This window comes from Coffea eugenioides, chromosome 4 (genome assembly GCF_003713205.1).
Source record: "Coffea eugenioides isolate CCC68of chromosome 4, Ceug_1.0, whole genome shotgun sequence".
Lineage (NCBI taxonomy): Eukaryota > Viridiplantae > Streptophyta > Magnoliopsida > Gentianales > Rubiaceae > Coffea > Coffea eugenioides.
Genome location: NC_040038.1, coordinates 16708039 through 16735448, shown reverse-complemented (window position 1 = coordinate 16735448; position 27410 = coordinate 16708039). Strand labels below are relative to the sequence as shown.

The following is a 27410-nucleotide window of genomic DNA, read 5'->3' as shown; positions in this document are numbered from 1 at the left end:
AATAAAGGTAATAAAATAGCTGCAACTACCATTAGAAAGAACCTCCACATTGCACAAATCTAAATGAATAATTTTTAATGGTCATTTGACCCTCCATGATTTATCAGTTTGAAAAGCATTCCTGTATTATTTTTTCAAAACGCACATATCATAATTTCTAATATTAGGTATCCTACCAACCATTTTTCTACTTGCCAAAAAACTCAAACTATCAAAATTCAAGTGTCCAAATCACATATACTTCAACTAATTACTGTCATCTATCATCATACTCAAACATGAAAAATTGGCAGTACTCAAATTCAGTGAAATAAGTGATTTGAAGTCAATGGTACACTGGCAATCATTCCAATATTTTCATCAAAATAGTACAATTACCATGCCTGATACAAATATCATATTTTTTTTTCTCAGACAACTAGTCCATACCCAATAAATTATGATGCAACCCAAGAACATAAAAAACATTAGAAATAAAATCAATAGACCCATTTTTAGACTAATAGGAATTTTTTCCTTTCCAAACAGTGGTAAAATAGTATTATTCCCAAATTTAATTTTACCACTGATAGATTCATTAAGTTTAACAAATAATTCTTTCTTGCTAGACATATGATTACTGTAGTCCATATCCAAATATCATTTATTTTTATCAACCATATCAACATCATTACCGACTAATAATAAAGTTTCAAATTTTTTATTATTATATTGCACCTGAGTGTCAGCAACATTAGTTTGAAAATTTCTATCTATATTTTCTTCAAATCTACATTCAAATTGTCTATGACCCAATTTTTTACAATTATAACATTGAATTCTTTGTTCAAAATTATTCTGATTAAAATTGTTTCCTCTGCCAAAATTATTACCTCGGCCTCTACCAGGACCACCTATAAAATTAAAATTATTACCTCTATCGCGTCCAAAATTTGATGTACCTCCTTTACCTCTATTATTGTTGTCACGACTACCTCTATTTCTCTGACTGGATTCAACTTGCTCTCTTACATCATTATTGCCTCTCAAATTCAACTGTGTTTGCAGCGGCTCTTTTACTGTATCCTTTTCCAGGGTATCATCCAACTTCCTATTAATTATTTGTTCATGCAGAATTAATAACCCATGCAAATTTTCAATACTTAAATCCTCCAAATCTTTCATTTTCTGGATCACAACTATCACATAATCAAATTTCATGGGCAGGGCATAGAGAACTTTTTTAATAAATTTTTTGTTAGGTAGGTCATACTGATTGAGTTTTATCTCATTTTTAATAACTGACAAACGAGAAAAATTTGACTCAACAGATTCAGATATTTTCATCATCACAAGTTCAAATTTTCTTTTCAACATCATCAAATTATTTTGCTCAATCCTATCAATCCTTTTGTATGTTTTCTCCAATATATTTCAAACTTCTTTTGCTATATTAGTCTTAGCAATTTTTTTAAAAATTGACATATCAATTGTTTGATTAATCTGTGACAAAGACAAACTATCTTTCACCTTATCATCTTCACTAGTGTCCCGAACAAGTGCAAATTCAATAGATCGATGTAATTTTCATGTCTTGAAATGGATTATCATTTGTTTCTGTCAAAAATTGAACTCCACCTTCGTTTTGAGTTTTTAAATAGAACAAACAATATTGGGATTAGAATTTGCCATACTTCAATCTATGGGGTTAGAATTTGCTATATTTTAATCTATCATAACTCTAGTACTATTCTGATGTATCCAAATTAATAAATACACAAAAATCATAGGAAAAATCAAGGACAAAGTACGTGGAGGCAAAGGAAATTACATATGCAAACGAAACTACGGCTGCTCATAACCCAAAACACAAAACACAGGTTTCGTCCTTTATATCTGTATATTAACGCCTGATGCTTCGGACTCCACAAATACGCGCCCTATACCACTAACATACAAAACCAGCTAGTACTAATAGTTCACGTGGCCAGTAACATAACTAATAGTACTAACATTAACTGGGTTTAATGCGTCCTACGTAACTATTTCATATAGGTGGTGCAGAGAGGTAAAATCCCATGGGAAAAGAGGAAAAATGTAGTAGAATCACCAAGATAATGGCCAATTATTGCTATTTCCTTATTGATCTTGGTATACTTGTGCAGGGCTTGAAAGGGAAAGCTAAATAGATTCGACATGGCAGCACGCTCGGAGAGATTTTCTGTAGATTTCCTCGTCGGAGGGACGGCAGCGAGTGTAGCGAAGAGTGCTGCCGCACCAATTGAGAGGGTGAAACTTTTGTTGCAGAACCAAGGAGAGATGATAAAAAGAGGGCATTTGACCAGGCCTTACTTGGGTGTTGGGGATTGCTTTAAAAGAATTTTCAAAGAGGAAGGTCTTTTGTCATTTTGGAGGGGTAACCAGGCCAATGTCATTAGATATTTTCCGACTCAGGTATCCGTTCTCTCCTGATGTTGGTTATTGATGCCTTGCCTCTTTTCCTTGTTTTCTGTTTTCTCTCTTGCTTCTTGTTCAAATTTTTAGAGGCTAATTTATCCTAATTCCTCTGCGACTTTTTGGTTCAACTATAGCTGCAAGCATCAACAGTTCTACTAGGTTTGCCAAATGTTGTGCTATTGTTGTATTTTGAGAAATTAATTATGAATTGTGCAAGAATAAAGCTTCAATACATCAACATTTCTCTAGAGTTAGCTGCTTCAAGAATCCAATGCAAGCATATCAAACTGCTGGTTCACACCTTAAGTTTGAGCCTATCTCCTGTGCGCCATGCCTGTACCATGGTTATCTTGAAGCTGGTATTACTTCTTTTGTCTGGGTCCTAAATTACTTATTCCATAACTTGTGCACCTTGCTTTATGGTTTTAGTTTGCAACAGTTATTGATAGAGGGACTGGCTATTGGCTCACTAAGGATCCACTATGGTAGGTTTTGGATGGTAGGATGTGATTGCTTCTACATAAAGGGGTCATCGTAAAGCCAATTTGTCGGTCTTATTTCTCAACTCCAAGGCTTTGATAGAGAACCTTTTGAGAAATTTGACTAAAATGCTCATGGGTTAAATTTAGAGCTTAGGATTTTACTGATGGTAGATAGAGGAAGATCCACTACCTGGTCTCCTTCGAAACGCTATTTTGTTCAGTGATTGGCCTGTCATTATTTCAAATGTTCTTGAGTTTGCCATGAAATTGTAAGTTTTAATACATCACTTGAGGGTACTTGACCCTTATTTGACCTTGCGCCTTCCCGATGGATGTCATGCATTTCTTCCATGTGTTGATAGTTTAAACCTATAGGTCAAATTGAGTCCTTCCACATTTTCTCAAGCCTTGGCATGTCTGAATTTCAGCTAGCAGATAGCATAATCTTCAGGTAGAACTGCTCAGGCTAGTAGAGAATGATAAATCAAATGTGTGTAATTTCTCGCTATCTAGAGGTTTTAGTTTTCCCTGGCATTAGGTGTATCTAATATAAAAATGTAGACGAAGTTCTCCGGTAAGAAGTACAATATATACAACTCATTGTTGGTCTGATGCCTTTTTTAGCTATGCTACCTTATATTTCATGCTTATTAATATGAGTCAAATTATATAAGCTTTAGCTTCATGAAGAATGCCTACATTTATGATTTATTTTCATTTTGACATTCTTTTAATAGCTTCTAAACTTTAGAGATATATTTGAGTGTTGTCATGGCTAGTTAGGGGATGGATAATAGGGTTGGAGCAACATACAATACCTTAAGGATCACAACTGAGACACCAATCAATGAAGAAGACAAGGCCATTTGGGAGATCTTGAAAGCAGTGGCAGTGCTCAAATATGGAAGTTCTATGGATGGAAGATCAAGCCTGCCTTTGAGAAGTGCTCTCCTATTTCTAGGTCAAGTTCTTGGACCTGTGGAGTCTGGATCAGACATGTTTCCTTGGTGTTTGTTGGTTAGCAAGAAAGTTGGAAAATTTTCTTGAGCTTTCCTGCATTTTGTCCTGCAAAATTTGCCGGAACTTGAAGGAAGTTAGTTAGATACAATAATAACTAGTACTAACTATTACTAATTCCCATTTTCTATGGGCAGGGGGAAGTCATTTTTACCTTTACCTCACTTTCCTGCACAACTTCCCCTCTATCCAAACGTAGCTTCAGAGTGGAGCTTTTTTGGGACCAAAAAGGATGTGTTTATGATTATATGTATTGCATGGGGATGCTGAGAGGATATTGTGGTGAGAACACATATATTCTGGATGGAAGACTCTAATGGTCCTGCAGGGTTTGACAGCTGGAGTATGAATATCATGCTTGCTTTTACTTGTATCTTCGTTATCTGCATTAAATAGTCCTTTCCAGGGGTCTGCTGCACTAATAGGCATTTCCACCTGCATTTTCAATAACATCTGTTGAAGCTGTGCACTTCATGCTTAGGGCATTGATCACTCAATGAAAGTTGGGTTCCTTTTTAATGGCTTGGGTCCTGTTGTTGCCTTAGGTTTAAAATACGTAGAGAAACTCCTGAGCTACAGAAGTGTAAAATTAATATCTGGTCATCCTGGTGAAATTTAGTTTGTGAAGAGTGGGAGATGTTGGCAATAGAAGCTACAACAAGCAACTTTCTTATAAAGAAGAATTTAGGCAACCACATCTTCCTAGAATCTACCCCAGGACATTTATGGCAGTTTAAACTATCTTTTGAATTTGGACATACATTAAGACTTTTCCCTTAAGGTGGATACAGTGTTCTGGTAGTCCTTATGTTCTGGTTACTTCTTAACCTTTAAGATTCAATGTAACTTGACATTATTCTTTTAGCTAAGCTAGGGTACTCAAAACTAATGAAGGGTTCTGTATTTAACAGTATGTTGCAGTATGTTTTATGCAGTGAGAACTATGAAGCAAGGAAGTGCAATCTCTTAGTTATTTGAACTGGGGCAGGGGTACCCAAAAAGACCTTGATGTTCACATGGATTCAGGGTGATTAGAAATTTTTGTGTATGGCATTGGTAGGATGTGCCTTGAGTTGCATGAAAATCATACTATATTCCTCTAGAAAAATGGCTTGTTGCAAATTTACCTTTCTTGGCATCTCATAATTCTTTTACGAGTTCTACTTGCAGTTTTGTCAACTTAGGGCTTGTTCTCTTTTACTTAAATCAGCTCATTATAAGTTTAATGTGTTCTCATTTGCTTTGACTTCTGCTACTAGCTTATCCCTCGAAGTGTTTGCTGTCACTGCAAAGAAACATTATCTCATCTCTCTCTCTCTCTCTCTCAAAATGAGCTAACATTGGATGTCTATTCTTTCAAATAAAAAGATCCTAACTTATGAAAACCCTTGATTGTTTAATTCTCTGTTCCTGCAAATGTGCTGTGGAATGTCACTGCTGAATAGACACTGTTGGAATTTGTGTAGGCATCCAATTTTGCATTCAAAGGCTACTTTAAAAGCTTTTTTGGGTGCTCAAAGGAGAAAGATGGATATTTCAAGTGGTTTGCTGGAAACATTGCTTCAGGAAGTGCTGCTGGAGCAACCACATCACTACTTCTTTATCATTTAGATTATGCCAGGACTAGACTTGGCACAGATGCTAGGGAGTGCCCAGCTAATGGTAAACGCCAATTCAAAGGGCTACTAGATGTTTATCGTAAGACCTTGTTAAGTGATGGCATCGTTGGCCTTTATCGAGGGTTTGGGGTTTCAATCATTGGAATAACCCTTTACCGAGGCATGTATTTTGGCATCTATGACACCATGAAGCCTATCGTTTTGGTTGGCCGCTTTCAGGTAAATCTAATACGTGGTTACAATTTCTGCCTAAAATACTTGTTTTCAACCAGTAATTTGTTCTGCTTTAGACATAAAACTTACGTTACTGAGGTATGATATTTTGTGGTTGTGATGCATTTGAGACTATGTTCAGAGCACCATAAAATGAATGCTTTAATGACTAAAACAACTGATGATTTGATGAAAATCATAAGTTGGAACTTTTACTTCCTTTTATCCTTTTATACCCCCACCTTCCCACCCTTATTAGAGTAACAAGTATAAAAGACTTTTTGAAGTGCTTTTTCTCATGATTTGGGGTTCAAAGAAGAAAGAGTTAAAGGAGTCTTGTGGTGCACTTTCTTAATATGGAGATATGACATGTATGGTGTGACTAATTCTGCATGATTTACAACATATAGAGTGCTGATCTTTGATAGTTGCTCAGTTATGTTTCTTTATGACAGTCCCCCAACACCTACCCATATTAAGAATTCTTTCTATATTTCAGGACAATTTTTTTGCTAGCTTCTTCTTGGGTTGGGGTGTGACTACTGTTTCAGGGGTATGTGCTTACCCTTTTGACACATTGCGTAGAAGAATGATGCTAACCTCTGGACAATCGCTGAAGTATCGTAATGGAGCTCATGCATTCTGCGAAATTGTACAGCATGAGGGTTTTACTGCATTATTCCGTGGAGTGACGGCAAACATGCTTCTTGGTGTGGCAGGGGCTGGAGTACTTGCAGGATATGATCAACTGTACCAATTTCTATATAGATCTGGTTACAGGTTTGAGCCACAGAAAGCGTAAAAGTGATATTTCTGTAGCAAAAGCATGTATAATTTTTTAAGTTCAATGTTGAAAGAATGGAAAAGGTACTTGCGAGGTCATTTCCTTGAAGATTGCTGGTTGATGAAAAGAAAAAGGAGGACAAAGGAAGGATATATAAGTTGCATTTTCATTGTAGCTTCACAAAACTGATGAATTAAGCTGGTGAGCTCCATGTTCTGATATTGAATCTACCAGAGTTGCCATTGGAGCTGGTGCCATGAGACTTTGGAAGGGAAGACCAGGTCAGTAAGTGGGATTGATCTGACAATAGAAGATAAGGTATGACATACGGAGGACTGTTTCAGTTAGTGGTTATATAATTCACATTTGAATTCAATTACCCCTTTTGGAAAGGTGAAAATTTAAAATAAGGAAAACATGAAAAGCAAAGGGGGAAAATTTGACCGGATGCTATTGTTTTATATTATCTGTACAGTTACAAAATGTAGTTTATGTAATCTTTATTTAATTGTTAACGAATACAATTCTGTTCAGTAATCATTGGAAATGTCAACACTTTAACAATTGATTTTGTTCTGCATCTGGAGTACAATTAACTATGCAGGCAGTAGAGGATCAAATTAATTTCTTGCTTCTCTTGGACTGCATGTGATTTATGCCCTTCTGGCAAGAATGCTAGAATTTTGGCAGCAGAGGAAAAAAAAAAACTTGAAGGTTTCCTATTGCAATTATGGTGGAATCTTTAGGTTTTGGACATGGCTTGCATCCTTTTAAATTGTGAATTAGCTGAAACATCAACTCACAAGTTTGTGTTCTTTCTGCTGCATCAGTTTTAACTTAAGGTCTTGTTCTGGGGCACCGGGGGGGGGGGGGGGCGGGGTGTGAGACCCTTTTGTCTTTAGAAGTACCTGTTTCACATTAAGCATAATAGCAGTACTGGAAATAATTTTGCTGCCACTTCGAAATACTAAGTAGTCACACTGCCCAGTGAATTTAAATTGTGCATTTTTTTCCCAAAGAGTGTCAGCAATTGAGAGTATGTCAAGTTTTATTTTGTCTTAATTATTTAACAGAAAAGTGCTGCCCCGCTCTCAGTTGATTTCTTGCACTCTATGATCAGCGAGTGGAAAAATTTCTGATTATTTGTGAATAACTAGCTTCTTTTTCACTTTTGTATTGACATTTCAAAAGCAGTCACTTGACTAAGCCAAAAGCCAGAAATTCTTGTGACGCTTGGTAGTGATCAAGTATCCTCCATACTTTCTGCTTTTTCTTCTCACTGCAATTGTCATGCAGTTAGCATTTAAGATGCAATAGTCAGCCACCCCATTTCTTGTTGTTTTCCCTGCCCACATCTTTTGCAGGCGCCACATTATTGATTGCTTTCTTTGTCCCAAAACCAATAGAGTGACATTTCTCTGTTTTGCTTCTTCAACAATGGTTGGTCCCTTTTCCTTTCCTTCTCGCAATGCTATCTCAACTTGCACCTAATAAAGACAAGCCAGCAACATGAATTACTCCCTAATTTACATCAAGAGATATGCAAAAGTGAGAAAAGGTTTTAGCATGTTCTATCGTTGAAACAGATATTGATTGTTTCAGTCCTTTTATTTCTTGTAAAGTTAGAAAAATTAAGTGAATGTTCAAAGCAAAATTACTTACCCCGGGTCTTCTCTTTTGACATGTGTTTTTCATAGAGTGAAGAAGTTCATAAGCCTTCTGATTGCTTTTACCGTCTGAGTTTAGACCTGCAACATGACTTATTTGTTACATTATATTTTTGTCCCATTAACCATGTAATTGTAATTGGGAATAAAAGAAATTCAGAAATAGGGGTACAGAAAGCTTACCATGTTTGGAGGGCTTGGCTACATGCAGAAGAATAATGGAATCCTGGCTCTGCACAGTATGTGAGAGTGCCCATTGAAGAGCACCCTTAGCTTCAAGACTTGAATTAACAACCACCATGACACGGTTGCCGCCGTTGTTTTCCAGCTTGGACACATCCCCATTAAAGCTCAGTTCACCGCTGCTTTTACTTGAATGATCCGAGTTGCCATCAGATTTAAAGAAACTCTCAGCTTTCTTGTAATTTTGAGATGGTGAACGAACACAAACTCGAGCCACTGCAGGGCTCATGCAGAAGGCTGTAATCTTTGAACGCACACGGGCCATGCTCCGAGAGGTATTCTATTCGCAGACTCTTTTTTTTCTACTCAATTGCGTGTTTGTGTGTTGGTTTTGGTTTTGGATGTTGTTGAAGAGGTTGGTGAAGAATGAATGGGGAACAATGAGCCAAATTCTGTTTTCCAGTGTGGTGGAAATTGGTTGTCTGTCTAGTTTTATAGCTGTGTTAAAAGGTCAACCAAATGATTTTCTTGCATTTGTTTCCTTCTTCAGTTTTCCAATTGGTGGGGTTCTTCTTTGACGTGCTTTCCATGAAGAGACTTAGGATTTAAGGGTCTAAAGGAAGTATTAAATGCTGTTTGTGAACTAAGTCAAACAGGTACAGCAGCAATAATACTAGCAATATAGAGGACGTGTACATCTAGGGTATTATGCAAAATTCATTGGGGGGGAAATATTCATCTGTCAAATTGTGATTCCCTGCATGGATATGGGACCACGTTCTACTGCTGGTTGTACTATTGCCATTAGGTTGGATTAAAACAAAACCTCCTTTCATTTGGTTGGAGGGTTTTGTAAAGAAATTGAACATACTTTTTTTTGCGGATTGTTATGGATTCGAGAAAAGATTGGATAAAATAAAATACACTTAACTACCTACCCTTGCATTTCTGGAAGTCAACAATTCTCTTGCATCCAAAGCTACTAGTGCTGTACGTGAGTGATAATAAAAAGAATTGAAGTTAAACTGCGAGTTCAACTTTGGGAATTGCATCTGCTCCCAAGCCAAGAAACAGCAACTAGTAAATGCATTATTTTAAGTACGATATTACAATTGATAACTTGTTTCGAGTTCTGAGCCAAAATGGGGGGCAATGGTTTGCATATATTAAAATTGTACACTGTTATTGTTAAGGGGGCACGTTTGATAGCTGATTAAGTGTTCAAAATTGATGATGATATTAAGTACTTTTTGTATTAAATTTGTTTGATAGTAAAATTCTGCTGTCTCTGAATATATTAAGTAATGCTTAATTTATGTAAAAATTATAGGGAAAATTTCAGAAACCTCCCTTGGGGTTTTTCCTAATCACACCTAGCCCCCTAAAGTTTCTGAAATCACACTTAGCACCCTTAGAATGACGACTTGTATAACATATCAACCCCTTTAGATAATAATAGTATTAAAAAATGTATTTAGGAGAGAGATTATAATATTCTTCCATGTTTGCCCTCTTGCAAGTTGATTTTTGAAAGCTAGAGGATGAAAATAAAAACAAGTTGATTCTTTTTATGCCCTTTTCATATTTCTTATGCAAGAAAGGGCAAGAAAAAAGAAAAAACATTTATGTTCGATTATGATAAAAATAAAGTAATCAAAGCCATAAAATTTGGGCACATTTTGGGCGTTGTTGTTTTGGCATATGCAACTTAAGATAGATTTTGAGGTATTTAGACAATCAAAACATAGAAAATCTATCTTTTTTTTAACTACGATTTTATTTTGTTATCTAGTTTAATCAGTAAGAAGTGAGGGGAAAATAGGTTCAAATCATTCATTTGATGAAGAAAAAGGTTGGCAAGCAATTGAAATCAAGAAAAAATGCATATTACATATACCTATAATGGTGTTCAATTATCAAAAATAAAATTTTTGAAAAATTGGTTAACAAAACAGTATTCAAAAAATTTTATTTCCTTTCTATCCAAAACTTTGGCATAGATCTTATAACAGTCATATGAATCAACAAAAAATTATACGATTCAGCAGTTATTGTACTTTCACCCCCTCAATTTCTATGTAAATATTGCAGTCCTATTTGTTTTTATTTTCATCTTCTAAAATTCAAAAATCAACTTGCAAAAGGGCAAAATTGGAAGAATACTATAGTCCCTCTACTAAATATTTTTTTTTAATATTATTTTTACATAACAGGGGTGGCATGTTACAAAGGTTGTCATTCTAAGGGTGTTAAGTGTGATTTTAGAAAATTGAGGGGTGTTAGGTGTGATTAGAAAAAACTGCAAGGGAGGTTTTTGAAATTATCTCAAAATTCTAAGTGAAATTCATCATTTAATATACAAAATCTGATGATTAGCATGGTTTTATTTTCCTTGGGTGTAACATGATTAGCATGATAAGATTTGCTGAATATCTCGCTCTTACACTAGTACACGCAATTTTCATTACAGACAAAGATAGAGCATACAAGACGCACCAAAATAAAGTGTGGAATCACATGCATTCACACATGTCCTTGCGCGTTGAGAGCTTCCCAAATTTTTGTTTCTCCCTCATAAGATGCACCACATTTTTGTTTCTCCCCACCCCCTTCCCTCTCTCTCTCTCTGAAACAAACAGTCTCTTTCATCTCTCCAAACTACAGTGCTATTGATTAATTCATTTTTTCTGTTCAGTGTTTACATTTAACTGAAAACCAAAAAAATATATGACTTCAATTTTGGAATTTCAGAATTTGATTTTCGGTTTTGTGAAATGCTTTTATCTCTTAATATTGTGCATTTAGATACTTAACATTTATGTAACAAGTTAAATTTTCTCATATTCATTACTCTCACAGAGGTACAATTCACTAGAAATCTTTTTTTTTTTTTTTTTTGAGTGTAAGCAGAAGGAATCGAACCCGAAACCTCTTGCTTACACTCCCTCCCCCATACCACCCAACCCATCCCTCCACCCCAAAGAGGTACATTATATATATATATATATATTTGCAAAAACTCCAAAAAAATTATAATCCAAACAGTTGATTTTCAATCACAGCCACGCCACAATCATAGGTTGTCATGATTTCAATTTCTCTTACCATTTCTCACGTCTGATGATTAGTCCGCTGAACACAGGACCACAAGCAGAGAAGGTCAACCTGATCGGCTGTAAATAAGTTGTATTCTATGCGAAATCATTTATCTAGTTCGGAGGAATAAGATATGAAATGTCAAGCCTAAACTGCCTCTGTGTCGGGTAAACACGACTAACTAGTTTCTTCTTTAATTAGGGCTGAGAAAATTCAGTCCGACGTTATGTAGTCCTTTGTCAACAAAACATAAGATTAGCAGCACTACTACACTCGGGTCTAGTGGTGTTGGTAGGACATCGTTCTAGAATTTCTCAATAGTCTACGCTGGGATAATTTCAGAAACATCTCTTGAGGTTTTTGACAATTTTATTAAGCTCTTCCGAGATATGTAAAATAACACCTAACCTCCATTGATCTGAGAGTTTTAGTAATCAAACTTTAATATAATATTTGACTTGGTCAAATTTTTGAATGAATACCCAAAAATACCCATGTGTAATAAGTTTTAATTTACTTTTCTATACAATTATAAGATTATCTAGTATAATTATAAAGAAAAGATGTCAAATCTTTCATGTCCATATCTACTATTTGATGAACAACTATAATAATAATAATTTTATCACTGTAATAGAATACTTTTGATGGTATTTTATTATGGATTTAGAATTATAAGGTAGAAAAGAAAATGTTAAAATAATTATTTTAGAGTTTGTGAATTCGAAATTCGAATAGTCAGATTATCCTAACCTAATAGTGGTTTTGGACCATTTTTTTTATTTATTATTCATTTTGATACCAAAAAATAGAAAACAAAGATCAACAAATGCATTGGATTATGTATAAAGTTAACTAGTAAAAAAAATCACTAGTTCGACATTTTGGTTATAATAGAAATTAGAGATAATAGTGGTAGTTCTACACGTTTATTGGTGAAAAATAAAAAGAAATCAATAAGAACAAAAAAGAACAAAAAAAATTTTTTTAATTCATTTTAAATATAAGCACACCAAATAAGGGAATCTTATTAAAATATTTAAGGATAGTATTGTCATTTTAAACGATAAGGGAGATACGTAAAATTTTTAAAATCTTGAGGGAGCTAAATGAAATTGTTAAAATCCTCAAGGGAGGTTTCTGAAATTATCCCTTCTACACCTGTAATTCTTTGGACGGAATCGAGACCGCCAGAGCACAGAATAAGTGCACGAAGAAAAAAGAGATAGTCCATTGTAACATTCTCTACAACCTTAATTGCTTCAGTGTGTGTGGGGTAGGAGTGCAACAGTTGTTAACAAGTGGAAATTCATAATATCCAATTTCTACAACTTTTTCATAAATATCTTAAATAAAACTAACTACGATTCAATTTGAAAATTACATATCGATTGAGTCAAATCTGAATTGTACATGAACAGTTGTCTATTTTTTTTGTGCTGTAAATTGCATACATATCAACGTAAAAAAAATTATAAATTTTCGTAAATAAAATAACACTCGTGTCATGTTCTATCGTGTGCCATTAGGATTGAGACTACGATACCCCTTCTATAATTCACCAAATTGTTAATTTGTCTGCAGCTATGGGCATCCAGCCAAGGGGTACGGCCGGCGATCTATTCAAATGATAGGTGTACATATGTAGTTTTATTTGTCAGGGTGTAGATACTCTTAAGTAATTTTCTTTTAAATCTTTTGTCCTGTCCATTGGGTCAAAAACTACAGTAACTCTTACGTACATTTTATCAATAGTGATTATTTGTCAGTAGCTAAGGGCATCCAGCTAGCAGTTTGTTCACATGATTGGTCATGCAAGCACAGCTTAGACCCACCTATAAAATCCTTGCTAAAATTCGTGGTACTATAATTTGCTTTCAAATGAAGAGCAATTATAATTGTCAAAAAATGAGCCTAAAAAAAATAACGTTTGTTTTTAGTGAAATGTTCTAAAAGTTTGCTCCAACTTGCTTATTGTGATGGAGTAGAGATTTATGTTGTTATATTGTATAAACAAACAACAACAAAGAATTCAAAAGCCAAGCAGATGAGAAATGCAAAACCAGTTCAACGTTAACATAAATGATATATGCTTCATAAAGCTCAAATATCATGTTATTATAATTATAAATGCATAAAATTTTGTCATTGTTTCTTTCTCAAACAAGACATCATTATGTAAAAACTTCCATCCTACAAAATACACAATAAAACTTGTAGGAAATTCAAATGGAAGGCTTTTCAATGCATAAAAACGGTACAAAAAATTCAGTACCAAAGATTTACTAAAGGAAGTGCAAGATTCAATTGTGCATTGAAAAAGAACTAAGACATCAGAATTGCAAAATTTAAAACATAGCTCACAAAAGAAAATCGACTTGCAAAACCAAAATAGTGGAAGGTTTAATGAATGTCAAGGAGATCAAGGCAAAATAAATAAATACATCATGGTAACAAGATAAAGAGGTAGAAAAAGAAAATTGACAAAGGCTAAATAAAATATAGTTAATGAAGAAAAAAACTTAAGTTCATATTTGGTAGCGTGAAATGGGGGAAAAATGAATTAAAAAAAAATAGAACATACTAGATAGTAGGAGTAGTGGAGGTCAAAGATCTATTGTCTATATTTCTCCTAAAAAAAAAGAGATGATCATAAGTCACGATTTTTGAACAAAAGAAGAAAAGAAATATCCATTTGTGTGTAAGAAAAACATATATTCAATTAATTAGAGGAAAAAGGAAAAGATGCTTCGACTAAGCAGTAGGAGAAAAGGTAGAGAAACATTAGGATGGAGGAAAAGAAGAAGGGACATAGCAAAATACAAAATTAAAGAGTTAAAATTGATGAAGGAGGAAGTGACAGTATAAATCAATTGATTGTTGCAATACTTCTCCATGGTCAACAATAATCATCTAAAACATAGTAAAAAATTAATCTTAGTATAATTAATTATAAAGCAAAAATTTGAAGGGAAAAAAAGAAAGATGAAGAAAAAAGAGGAAGATAAGGGTTGAAGGCAGATGCAGAAAGAGGAAAAAGAAAAGAATTGGGAGACGAGATGTTTATGACTTTTGACTAACAAAAAAAAAATAGTGAAGCAAAAATTCAACTAAAATGAAATTGCCACTTGTCAAAAGAAGAGGCTATATACATGAAAAAAAAAAGAAGTTGTTACACTAACATCTCTTTCTTTTTATATTAAGACTAATCTAAGGGAGATGGATCAGACAACACATCAACTTAGGGCACGTTTGATAAAATTGAAATTTAAGATCTGAAATTTGAATCCATTAAATTATTGAATTGTTAAGTATTAAATCTAATATATTTGAATGCATATCACATTCAGAGATAAGTGAATAACTTATCACTTAATTTTGAGAGCAAGTTTTGCCTAGAAAATTAGTGTCACTTCAGATGTTCAATTTTTTATTCTCAAATGATTTGAATATGTTAAGATCTGAATCCATTAAATTTAAATGTCGAATTGAATTATCAAACAGGGTCTTAGTTTTATAATTGAGCTTAATGAAAACCATTAGGCCTAAAGAAGAAGGTATGGCCCAATCCTTTTTAAAGCCAGAAACAATTTGCAAAAACAATTATCAAGAGAAATATATTGAAATTATGCCACTTGCTAAATTATCAAAAAGCCACATGGCACGATGAGAAACAAAATACTAAATCTTTTATTTTTCTTATATACAAGGTAGATATTTTTGGTGCCTGTGTGATAGAGACTGTTAAGGATTTTTTTTTCAAAATCTTTTAGTACATATTGGTGCAATGAAATCATCCCCTAAACAAATTGTTATTGGTTGAGGCAGATGTTTTAAAACCCAATCTGGATTGGCAAGTCGAATCGGTTGAACCGTGATCAACCTGTTTTTTAGACTGGGTTAGCGTCAAATTATTATGGTTGAGGCTATTAAAAACAGCAGAGTTCTGATAGATAATAGTGGTTCTCTCTATTCCTCTTCGAGGAATGGTCAAAAAATCTTTACAAGAGTAGGAAGGGAAAAAAGGTATATGCACTATACCCCTCAGTGGTTTATCAATTATACAAATAACTCCCTTGTACTTTTTATACCTACTTAATACTTCATTATGCATTACGTAAAAGTGCGAAGTCGATGGAAAACATTTGAATAGATACTCGTTGTCAAAATGACTTCCCTACCTGTAGTAAGAGGTCAACAAAAACGTATACCCTTGCCCTTTCCAGTTTTCTTGATCAATCTCACCAATTATGCAATTATAAATTGGATATATAAGTATATTGTAGTCGAGGGAGAAGTAATGTAAATTGTAAAATTTTCAGTTTGACCCATAAAGTTTTCCTTGTTTCTTTTTTAACCCACTTATTTTGGGTAAAGCAGGTGAGAAAATGCTGAATCAATTATTTAAAAAAAAAACCCATATATAGGTGCTTGATTCTCAAAACACATTGTTACTATTTTTTTTTTTTTTGGCATTAGACACTTTTATCCAAAGTATAAAGGAGTTGTTAAATAGATTTTAGAAGCACAAGGGAATTATTTGCCTCATGGCTAAGCCACAAGGATGTAATGCATTTTACCCATTAAAAATGGTATGCAAGCGTTATGTATTAAAGGAAAAATAAAGTAATACAAATAGTTTTTCATTTTTCTTTGTTGGGATAGAAAACTTCCCTTTTTATGATCTGTAACAGAATATAAAGTAACTAAAATAGTTCAAAATTTTTTAGAATAATCTAAAGAAAAATATTATTTGATTAAGTATCACAAAAATAATACTTGCAACGTGCACACACGTGCTCCAATATTAGTGGAATTAAATAACTAAACTGGAGATGCAATCTAATAAGATGTCACAATAATTATATTTAAGCAGAAATTACATATTTTTATATATACTAATTGCACTTGAAATTTTAATTATTACTTCTAATGGATATGATTCAGGCCAATATCGTCAATAAACATTTTAGTAATTTTTTTAAATGTATTACTTGTTATTATTGTTTTTTCTTAAAGTAATTGTTATTATTGTACACACTCTAATTGTATTTTAAATTAGGTTTTTTCTAACAAGTGCCCAATGGATATTTGTGAATACACTTAAATCACATCCAATCTACTATGTGAATACACATACTAACAATTATTACTCTATATTGTATTTATATACTTTTTTAAAAAAATTATCTCAATTTTTTTTCTAAAATTTAACACGTCAATTATATCTTAACAAGTGCCCCTTTAAACTAGTCTTAGTAGTTGTTGTTATTGGTAGTTATTATCTTTTGTATGCCAGTATTATATACTAAGGTAATTATTATTGTCAATGGTTATTATCATTTATAATATATGCTGCTAGCTATTATTTTTCTTTCATTACACAAATGTTCATAATTTCAGTTATCATCATTTTCCTAGAAAAGTATTCATAGTGGAAATTTGTCGCTTAACAAATCATTTTTGAGCATTTATGGTTCAAAATGGTATGCTACTTGTAACATTTTCAGTTGTAACACTTATGGTTCAAAATGGTATCTTTCGTGTCTTTTATAGTAGAGAAAAAGCTAACATAAATATCATACTCATAACACTTTCAGGTATCACAATTCTTCTACTAAACTATTCTTAGTAGCAATTTGTTGCTTACTAAGCCAAACCTGAGTTATTCAAAATTCAAAATGGTAAATCGATCATCTATATGTTTTTCTTCCACACTGGAGAAAATATTATCGTAAATATCAAACTAGCAACAGTTCACCCTACTCTAAATCATATCTAAGAAACATTTATGTCAGCATTAGCACAAGTTTTCTCATAATTTGTTACATATTGGCAATAATTATACCTAAATAAAAATTCTATCTCAACAAGTTATTACTCAAACATCTATATCTACCTAGGAGTAATATTCATAAAAAAAAAAAACAATTAGGAGTATGTCCAGTGCTCTAATTTTTGTAGTGACCACAAGTTTGACCTCTCTAACTCCTAAGTTTTGTCTACATGTCTAGTAGGAATAATGAAAACGAAATCCCAATTTCAATAGAAAGCCCAAGTCAAGTAGTAGTGCAAATCCCACCATGCAAACTATTCCCATTAAAAATGAAAGGGATAATTTTAGAAACCTCCCCTGAGGTTTCTGATAATTACTCATAAGTACTATCCAATATTAAAAATTACACTGCCCTTCCCTTTCATTCTGATCTGACCAAATGTCAAATTCAACAGCAATAAAGTGACAGAAATACCCTCACAATATCAGTCTCTAAAATATTAGAAATGTGGGAAAAATATAACTCTTCCAAGTAATATTCTTGATATGCAATTTGGCACCATTTCACTTGGGATATATAATGCTTCTGGCACCATCCGAACTGCCTTATTGCTTCTAAAGTGCAGAAGAAATAGCTATAGAGAAAGGAGAAGATATAGTAGCAAAACTGGTAAAAATCCTTCATCTCATGAAGGATAAGTCAGAATAGTGGCATATCAGCAACATATGAGCTTGATAGAAAGCTGTTGAGGTAAAGGATCACAATTTTGTTGGATTTATTGTACCTATTTACAAGTAATAGACACTAATAGTTGATGTTAATGATCTATATGCTTGTTATAGTGGCATATAATCTGTTATTAATATTATAATATGAAGATATGGTTGTGAGATTGCTTCAAAAGTTAGGCAGTAGAAAGGGATGATGGTTTTAAGGTTAGATCATGTCCACGTTGATGTTTTTGATGCTAAATCTATGACTAATAATGCATGCATGTGGTGTATTTGATGGATTTTTGAGCAACTGATGTTCATATAGCTTAATGATTTGTAGAGGGACAATTGTATTGTAATGAGTTTTACTTGATGATCAATATGATGTTTCTTGTTTTTTGTCTAAAATATAGAAGTTTGGTGACTCAATAGAGTTTTAGTTAAAAATATTTGTTCATCTCATTTAATAGATAAATGGCTTGTACTGGTTATGTAGAGCTTGTTGAGTAATAAAGGATGGTAATAGAAGAATGAAAGACAAGTTGAGGTTGTTCTAGAATAATACAGCTATTTGATGTGAGCAAATGAAAAGAAAAAATCTATGATGGATTATGGAGGTTTTTTGTATTTTGAAAGCTGCTCTTAGGTGTTATTATATCACAAAGAAGATTTTACTTCATTATTTAGATTTTGATGTTAGTAAGTAACAACTATGATACTAATGATTAATTTGGGTAAAACAAGATGTCACTTGTGGTTGCATATGACATTGTAGTTCACTACAATAGAAGAAGAATCAGGATTCCCAATATAGATCCTGATAGGTATTTTTATATAGAACTGTTGAATGATATTTGTGAGAAAGCACTTCATGAGTTACCTAGAAATCTTAATTATTTGCTACATATGAGATGTGGAATTCCAAGAAGTGCTGCAACAATGGATGTCAACACTGATAAGGCGGTCACAGAAATGTTTAAGGTGCATGAAAATGAGCTGGTAATCAATTTGTTTGTAGACCACATGGATGTAATTCCATTTAATATGTTTGTGAACAACAATAACAACTTTGGTGGTAGGCAAGAGAATCTAGGAATTGAGGATACTGTTGGAAATGCTGAACCTAATTTACAAAATATTGAAAGGGATGATGAAGTGTTCATTTCAAGTGATGATGATTCTTGGTTGTACGAAGCAAACAATGACAAAGAGGACAGCTTAAGCAATGTCAGTGAGGCATATGAATCATTTGATATGAGTGATATTGCCTTCTCAGATTATGAGGACAATTATGAAGGTGATGTCATTTCGAATTTCGAATTTGAGGATGAAATTGATCCAAATAAGGCAGCTTTAAGAGCAAAAATGTTCACCTATAATCTGAGAGAGGATATTGAATTTGAGAAGGATATGTTATCCACCAATGTTGATGCTTTTAGGGCTGCTTTGAAGGATTATGTAATCCAGAAATGTTTTCCCATTGTAAGACTGAAAATGACAAGAAAAGGTGTACTGCTAAGTGTGTTGTTGAAGGCTGTCCATGGAGATTTCATGCTTCTGTTGTTGGCGAAACAACTACTTTTCAAATTAAGTCTTACATACCTCAGCACACTTGTGTTATGAACAATACGAATGCAGAGGCTACATTTGATTGGATTGCTAAGAAACTGGTTCCACTTCTTCGGATCCATCCTCAAATGAATACAGAAAGTGTCTATGCTGAGACTAGGGCTGTCAACGGTCCGGACCCGGACCGGACCCTCCAATATTTTCCGAATACGGGTAGGTATATAGATCCGCGACCCAGACCTGGACCCGGACCCATTTTATCTAACAAAAAATCGGGTCGGATACGGGATATACCATTTCGACCCGTATCCCACCCGATTAATAATTAAAAAATATATACCAATTTATCATATGAATACTATATTACAACTTCTTTCATTCCCAAATTTTTCCAACCCTAATACCCCGCCGCCACACATCCCTTATTCCCTCTCACTCTCTTTTCTCTTTTGCTCTGCCTCTGCCACCTCCAGTCCGCCTTGAAACGGGCAACTTCCAAGACAAAATCCCTCAATCTCTCTCTTTCTCGACGAAGTAAGCCATTTCTGGATTTGGGTTTTAACAAAACTTTTAGTACCGCTATTTCTAATTCATCATATTCTGTCTTGTGGATCAATCTTTAATTCCGAATTGATTTGAGGTTGCTGTATTTGTGACTTTGATCGTGGCAAATTCTCAACAGCTTTCCAGTGGCTGTGCTTGTGCAGTCATTGCAGCCTCCAGGGAGTGGGCGTGTTATATAAGGATGAGGAAAGGTGAAATCTTTGATTCCTTTCGCCGTGAATGTTTTTTTTCCAATTGGCCATATTCAACTTCCCCGTGCCGTGGGGAGGTGTTCTCCCCTTGCGGCCTTGCCCGTGTGTCTTTTTGAGTCCCTGGTTTCAATTTGGTGCTAATTATCATTCCATTATTAAATCTAGCTTTTTGCAAATGATTGTAAAGATGTCCCAGGGAATTTTTACGAATATCTTTCTCCATTTTACCTCTTTATTTTTAACATTAAAGAGTTTTATTTCTATGCTGAATTAGAGCTCAAGTCAAGAGTTATAACTTTTGGAAGTATGAATTCTTTTTGAAAACTCACTTGCCGATTCTACAAAAACATTTATGTCAATATATGATCATAATCAAAATCTTTAAAAGAGGTAAGAAGTATCTAGAGAAAATAAACTGTGCTATTCACAAGGTTATAACTTATAACAGCAATAAGGCGTTTCTGTCAAAGAGTTTAAAATTAACATTTTGGATAACTATTTTTAACATTGCCGGACGAGACTTCTTGATAATAATTTTACAAGAATTTTTGACAGAGTTGACTAAATAATGAAAAAACACAGTACATACTAATTCTGAGAGGGCTTATCTATATTAATCAGCCGCCCCCACAATCGTCTTTCAATGCCTACCTTGTTAACATCCACCCCTCTAACCTTGCGGAAAGTAAGATGAAAAAACCTTTAAACTTGTACCATGTTTATCTAATAAATTCTGTTATTCACTAATTGCAGGATGTCATTTTTGCCAAGTAATCCAACAGGACCAAGTAGCATAGCTGATGAGAATGAGGTTGCCATTTTGGATTCGGAAGAGAAGGATGTGAAGGAAGATGATTCATGTAAGAAACCTAGAGAAAAGAAATTAACATCTAAAGTATGGTTTGATATGAATAGAGTTAGGACTGCTATTGGTATTGTTGCCATATGTAAGCATTGCAAAAAAAAAAAAAAAAGGCAGGGGATAGCTCACGCGGGACAAGCCATTTGAAAAAACACATAGATAATTGCATTGCTAGAAGACATAGGAGTGGAGAGCAGCAAGTACTTCAACTGGCTAAAAATGCTTTGGATGATAAAGTTAAAGTTCAAACTTTCAACTTTGATCAAGAGAGAAGTAGAATGGATTTGACTAGAGCTATAATAAAACACAACTATTCTTTTAACATAGTTGAGCATGAGTACTTTGAGATTTTTCTGAATAAGTTCGAGCCAAATTTTAAGCTGGTTTCTCGAAATACAGCCAGGGCAGATGTGATTAGTGTTTATAAAAAAGAAAAGAAAAAATTGTATAAGTATTTGGATGATTTTGATGGTAAGATAAGTCTCACTACTGATATTTGGACATCGAATCACCCAAATTTTGCCTATGCCTGTTTGACAGCTCATTATGTCAATGAACATTGGAAATTGAAAAAGAAAATTCTTTCTTTTAAATCTGTTCCATATCCTCATGATGGTGAAACATTATTTAGATTTATTTCTGATATCATCTTGGAATGAAACATTGATAAGAAGCTGACCCGTGTTGTTGTTGACAATGCATCTTCAAATGATTCAATGGTTAAATATATGAAATCATGGCTACTGGATAAGTCATTGCTCAATTTAGGAGGTGATCTTTTTCATGTTCAATGTAGTGCACATATTTTTAATTTGATTATGCAAGATGGGTTAGCTATTGTTGGAAAATTGCTTCATAAAATTCGAGAGACCTTAAAGTACTTGAAAAAGTCTGCTTCTTCTTATCAAAAGTTTGAGAATGCAATTAATCAATGCAAGCTGAAAAATAAAAAAAGAGTGGGTATGGATGTTCAAAATAGATGGAATTTTACATTCTTGATGCTCGAGACTGCTTTGCCTTTGAAGGAAGCTTTTTGTCGTTTAGAACAAATGGACAGAAATTACAAGCTCAATCCTTCAGAAAATGATTGGAAAGTGACTAGTGTTGTTCATGGTTATTTGAAAAAATTTTATGCAGCCACATGTCATTTTAATGGTTCTAATTTTCCCACAGCAAATGTTTTCTTTCCCTATATATGTAATCTTCGTCTTAAGATGAAGCAATGGGAAGTTAGTGAGCATGATTTTATTCGAGAAATGGCTATTCCAATAAAAGCAAATTTGAGAAATATTGGGAAGAATGTTCTTTGGTGCTGGCTATTGCTATGGTGCTTGATCCTAGATTTAAGTTGGCTTTAGTAGAGTATTATTACAATGCTCTTTATGGAGAAGGTGGTGAAAGATATATGGATAGAGTTCGTAATGCTATTGTTGATTTGTTTGTTGAATATGGAGGTGACCTTGCTCCTTTTTTGAGTTATGTTGGAGATAATACAGGATAAAGGACTTCTAGTTCTAGTAACAAAACTATAGATGTACAAGATGATGATGATAAGTTGTCTGATTTTGACAAATGGTATCAGCAATCATGTTCTTCTACTATTCTTGTTAAGCAAAAATCTGAATTGCAATCATACTTGGATTAGCCTGTATTTCCAAGAAAATATGATTTTGACATACTAGGTTGGTGGAAGGCAAATAGTCCAAAATTTCGTATTCTTAGCAAGATGGCTCGTGATATTCTTGCAATTCCAGCTACTACTGTGGCATCAGAATCATCATTTAGCGTTGGCGGAAGGGTAATTGATGAGACTCGTGCTTCTTTGCTTCCTGATGTGGTCGAAGCTTTGATAACAGCTGGAGATTGGTTACCGTTGAAAAAGAAAAGAAGTAAGTCATTCATGTTTATATTTCTTTTGTTGTTTTTTTTTAAATCCATATTACAAGTTTGTTTGGTTGAGTTACTCTAGTAAGACTAATCTACTTTCTTTCTCTTTGTTTTCTTAGAGTTATTTGGAGATGATTTGGGTGATTCTTCTAAAGTTCTCAAGTTAGGGTGATGTATTTGAGTAAGGTCAATTTGATTTCTTTTCTTATTTGTTTTTCTTTGTATTAGTTAGTAATTAGTTTACAAATATATTTTATCCTTGTTTTTATTGCAGAAAATTGTGAAACTTGAGAGCCATGAAGACTATTGTAATCTACAAGGCAGTAGGACTTCATTTATTGGTTGATGTATTTGATATTTAATGTTTGATTGAGCTTTTTAGAAATTGTAATTTGTTGGATGTTATATTGGCTTTGTTGCTAATATATGACTTTGTAGTTTGTAGATTGATTTGTGGTTGGCTTTAGAATGACTATTGTGCGTGGTTTGTGATTTAGATTTGTAATTTGTGATTGAAGTTTGTGATTGGCTTTGAATAACTTTGTAATTTGCTGCAAAACATGTTTCATTTGTAATTTTTGGCAAGAAAAGTTTCATTCTGATGTTGTAGCAAAAACAGACTTTTTGACGGGTCTTTTTCCGGGTAGGTCCGACCCGGATTCGGGACCCGTCGGGTGCGGTTCCGGGAGAAAGATTAGGAGATCCGTCGGGTATTTGTGCCGGATCTAAAACTAATACAGTATGACGGATCCGGGTCCGGATTTATTAATTTCGGCCCGGATTCGACCCGTTGACAGGCCTAGCTAAGACTGTATCAAAATATGGTGTGCATTCTAGCAAGATGCAGATTTGGAGGGCAAAGACAAGGGCACTGGAAGAGATACAGGGTAGACACTATGAGTCATATGTAAAATTGTCCAAGTATCCTGAGATTTTAAGGAAAAGTAACCCTTATGCATCTGCAAAATTGAATTTTGATAGGCCAAATGTCTTGGTGAAACCAAGATTTCTGAGAATTTTTATTAGTTTCAAAGCACAAAAAGATGAATTTCTCAGATATTGTAGGCCATTTGTTGGTTTGATGGTTGTCACCTCAAAGGACCATATGGAGGAATGTTGCTTACTGTTGTGGCTTTGGATGAGAATAACAGCATATTCCCTCTTGCAATTGTTTTGGTTGAATGTGAAAACAAAGAGACTTGTTCATGGTTCTTTCATTTCTTTGAAGAATACTTTGGTCCATTTGATAACCCATTGCCTCTAACATTTATGAGTGATAGACAAAAGGTACATTTTGTTCTACTTGCAAATGTCCTATTTCTACTGTCATATAACTTAACTACCAATCTTCTGTTTGTTCTAATTAAATTATGTTAAATGTAGGGTCTGAACTTAGCATATGAAGAACTGATGCCATACGCTGATGCAAGATACTGCTGTAGGCATATTCAGAGCAACTTTAAACTATCCTTTCCAGGGTTGTTGCTTAATAATTACTTCTGGCAGGCAGCTAAGAGCTTTGATGCAGCTGGTCATAAAGAGGCAATGGAGAGAATTAAAGAGATAAACATTGAAGCTTGGAAATACTTGACACAGATATCGTTAACAACTTGGGCAAGACACTCATTTTCTTCTGCTATAAAATGTGATCATGTGACGAATAGCTTCACCAAATCTTTTAATGCATGGGTTGCTGATCTGAGGGGGTTGCCTATTCTTATATTGCTTGAAGGTTTAATGAGAAAATTCATGAAGAAACTGATAAGAGTTTATTTTACGTATTTTTAAGTGCATTTTATTAGTTAATTTTGAGTTGATTATTTAGTTTTATAAATAAAATAAAGAGGTTTTTGGTAAAATTATATATTTTTGGTAAAAGTGGATAATATTGCATTTCTATTGATTTTAATGGTAAAAACTTCATTTTTATGCAGGAATGATGATTCAATCACCAAAGGATGTCAAATGAGGTAAAAAATAGAGATTTGGTGATGAATTCAAGTGGCAACAAGAAGAATGAAGTGAAAAACGTTCAAGTGAGGAAATGCAATACAAGTCAGTTTTGACACTCTTCAGTATTTTGACCATATCTGGAGCTAAACTTATCGGATTGAGGTGATCTTTATACCATTTTAAAGCTAAGAAAGAGACCTACAATTCGTATGAAGACATCGAAATCCATTTCTGCCATCTTCATGGGAAAAACGTTGGAATACAGAAGCTGCATTCTGTGGTCGGAAGTTAAAACAGAGGTTTGAACAGGTGAAAGTATTTCGATCATATCTCAGGCTACAAAGCTCCGATTTGGATGATTCTTGAAGCATTGGAAAGCTAACTCAAAGGGCTACAACTTTTGTGTTTTGCACAAAAGCTAGTTTGGCCTTTATCATGGAGAAAATCGCAGTTGAAATAAGGCCAGAATGAAAACGCGAGTAGACAAAACGCGAGTTTATGCCGCGTTTTGTGTAGGCGCGTTTTATAGCCGAAATTCTGCAATTTGACTCAGTCAATTCTCTTGTGTTCATACCACTTTCCAGCTATAAGATGCAAGGGAATTCGGTGCACATGCTTCTGCAATAAAAGAGAAGACCAAATGAGTGTGGACAAAAAGGAAACATCATATCTTTGACTTCTTTTTACAAAATCTGAGTGGAGGAAATTATGAAGTGAGAGGAATGGAATTTCTACCACCTTTTATGCAGAAACACAGGGGAGAAGCCTGGCATTACCATACGTAGCTAGTTTTCCTTCTTGCAACAAGTTTTCTCTCTAGTTAAGAGTTCTTAGAGAAGCATTTGGTTTTTCACTTGTAATCATATTGTGCAAGAACATAGCAGGAATTGGAGAGCTTCACCTTCAATTGGCTAAGCTTTCTTTTATCTTTCTTATACTTGTACTTTATGATGTTTTGCATTAATAAACTTGTGAGTTTGATTGTTAAATCATTCATGAGTAGCTAAACTCCTTCATCTAGGGAGTAGATGAAACTTATGGCTAAATAATACTAATTGAATGTGATTTACACTTGTTATATCTTGTCTTAACTTGTCTACTTGTGTAGCTGTTCTTACTTGTTATTGATTGATCACCAATAGCATGTTTATAGTGTTATTATTCAATGAGAATTGGTAATAACAATTGAAACACATGAGTAGTGCTTGAGTTGTATGTTCATGAAAATAGAGATACACTTAGGTGGATTATTGAGCATTTCATGAAATAAAACGGAGTAGTAGTAGTATTTCACCATGAAAATAGGGAAATCTATATTGCTCTAAGCCATTTCATCATGAAAATGAGACTTGGTAATCTTGGAAATAAATCTCTGGTTAAGCAAGAATAATAGCAAGAAGTAAATCCATTCATTTGTGTAGTTTATGCCATAAGTGGAATCTACATCCCTAGAATCTTCATTAAGTGAAATTTCTCTATTTGCATTCAGTATTTGTTAAACTAGATTTGTATATCAGATTTGTAGATTACAGCATTAGACTTTCTCTGCTCAAAATTAATTGTAAGTCTAAATAATAGAGAGAACAAGGGCTTAGTAATTGTTTAAGTTGCTCCTCGTGGGATCGACCCGATACACATCTTGTACTACAATTGCGACCTGTATACTTGCAGTCCAACGGGTGTAAAATCGGAATTAAACTTGCATTGATACAAAAAGAACCCGTCAAGTTTTTGGCGCCGTTGCCGGGGAGCGGCAATATTAGGGCCTAGTCATCTCTATTAATTTAGACATTTTCATTGTTTTTATCCAAGTTGTTGAATTAAAACTGCAAAAATTTCTCTTATTTTTATTTGTAGTGCATGCACCGATCAAATAGAGAAGTTGCACATTTTGATCCTGAAATTGAAAGAACATTGCGGAGACAAAGGAGGAATACACTGCATCAAGAGGAACAAGAGGTTTGGCAGCCAATAGAAGATATCTTGATAGAATTACCATTTGAAGAAGAAATGGCGGAAAATGACCTAAATAGGCGAGTTCTGCGAGATTTTACTATACCGGGAACACAAGGTTCACAAACAAGCATAGCAAGGCCTGCGGTAAATGCTAACAACTTTGAGATTAAACCATCACTTATCCAAATGGTTCAACAATCTCAATTTGGAGGTAATGCAGTAGAAGATCCTAATACACACTTAGCTACATTCTTGGAAATTTGTGATACAATTAAAATGAATGGAGTTAGTGATGATGCTATAAGGCTAAGATTGTTCCCATTTTCATTGAGAGATAAGGCCAAACTTTGGCTACACTCTCATGCTCCCAATACTTTCACTGGATGGGATGAATTATCAAGAGCATTCTTAAATAAGTATTTTCCACCAGGTAAGACTGCT

General features: G+C 34.0%; 2 protein-coding genes across 2 annotated transcripts; one reads left to right on the top strand and one right to left on the bottom strand.

The window, feature by feature from the left end:
- The first annotated feature begins 1956 nt into the window (after positions 1 to 1956).
- LOC113768363 (ADP,ATP carrier protein ER-ANT1) lies at positions 1957 to 7127 on the top strand. Its single transcript, XM_027312689.1, has 4 exons — positions 1957 to 2047; positions 2145 to 2433; positions 5402 to 5773; positions 6267 to 7127. Exons 2-4 carry the CDS (start codon positions 2176 to 2178, stop codon positions 6567 to 6569), a joined length of 933 nt encoding a protein of 310 aa, XP_027168490.1. The 5' UTR covers positions 1957 to 2047; positions 2145 to 2175; the 3' UTR covers positions 6570 to 7127.
- Positions 7128 to 7503: 376 nt separating this feature from the next.
- Positions 7504 to 8897, bottom strand: LOC113768719. Its single transcript, XM_027313173.1, has 3 exons — positions 8402 to 8897; positions 8214 to 8299; positions 7504 to 8038 (listed from the first exon to the last, which is right to left on the bottom strand). Exons 1-3 carry the CDS (start codon positions 8724 to 8726, stop codon positions 7754 to 7756), a joined length of 696 nt encoding a protein of 231 aa, XP_027168974.1. The 5' UTR covers positions 8727 to 8897; the 3' UTR covers positions 7504 to 7753.
- Between the last annotated feature and the right edge of the window lie 18513 nt (positions 8898 to 27410).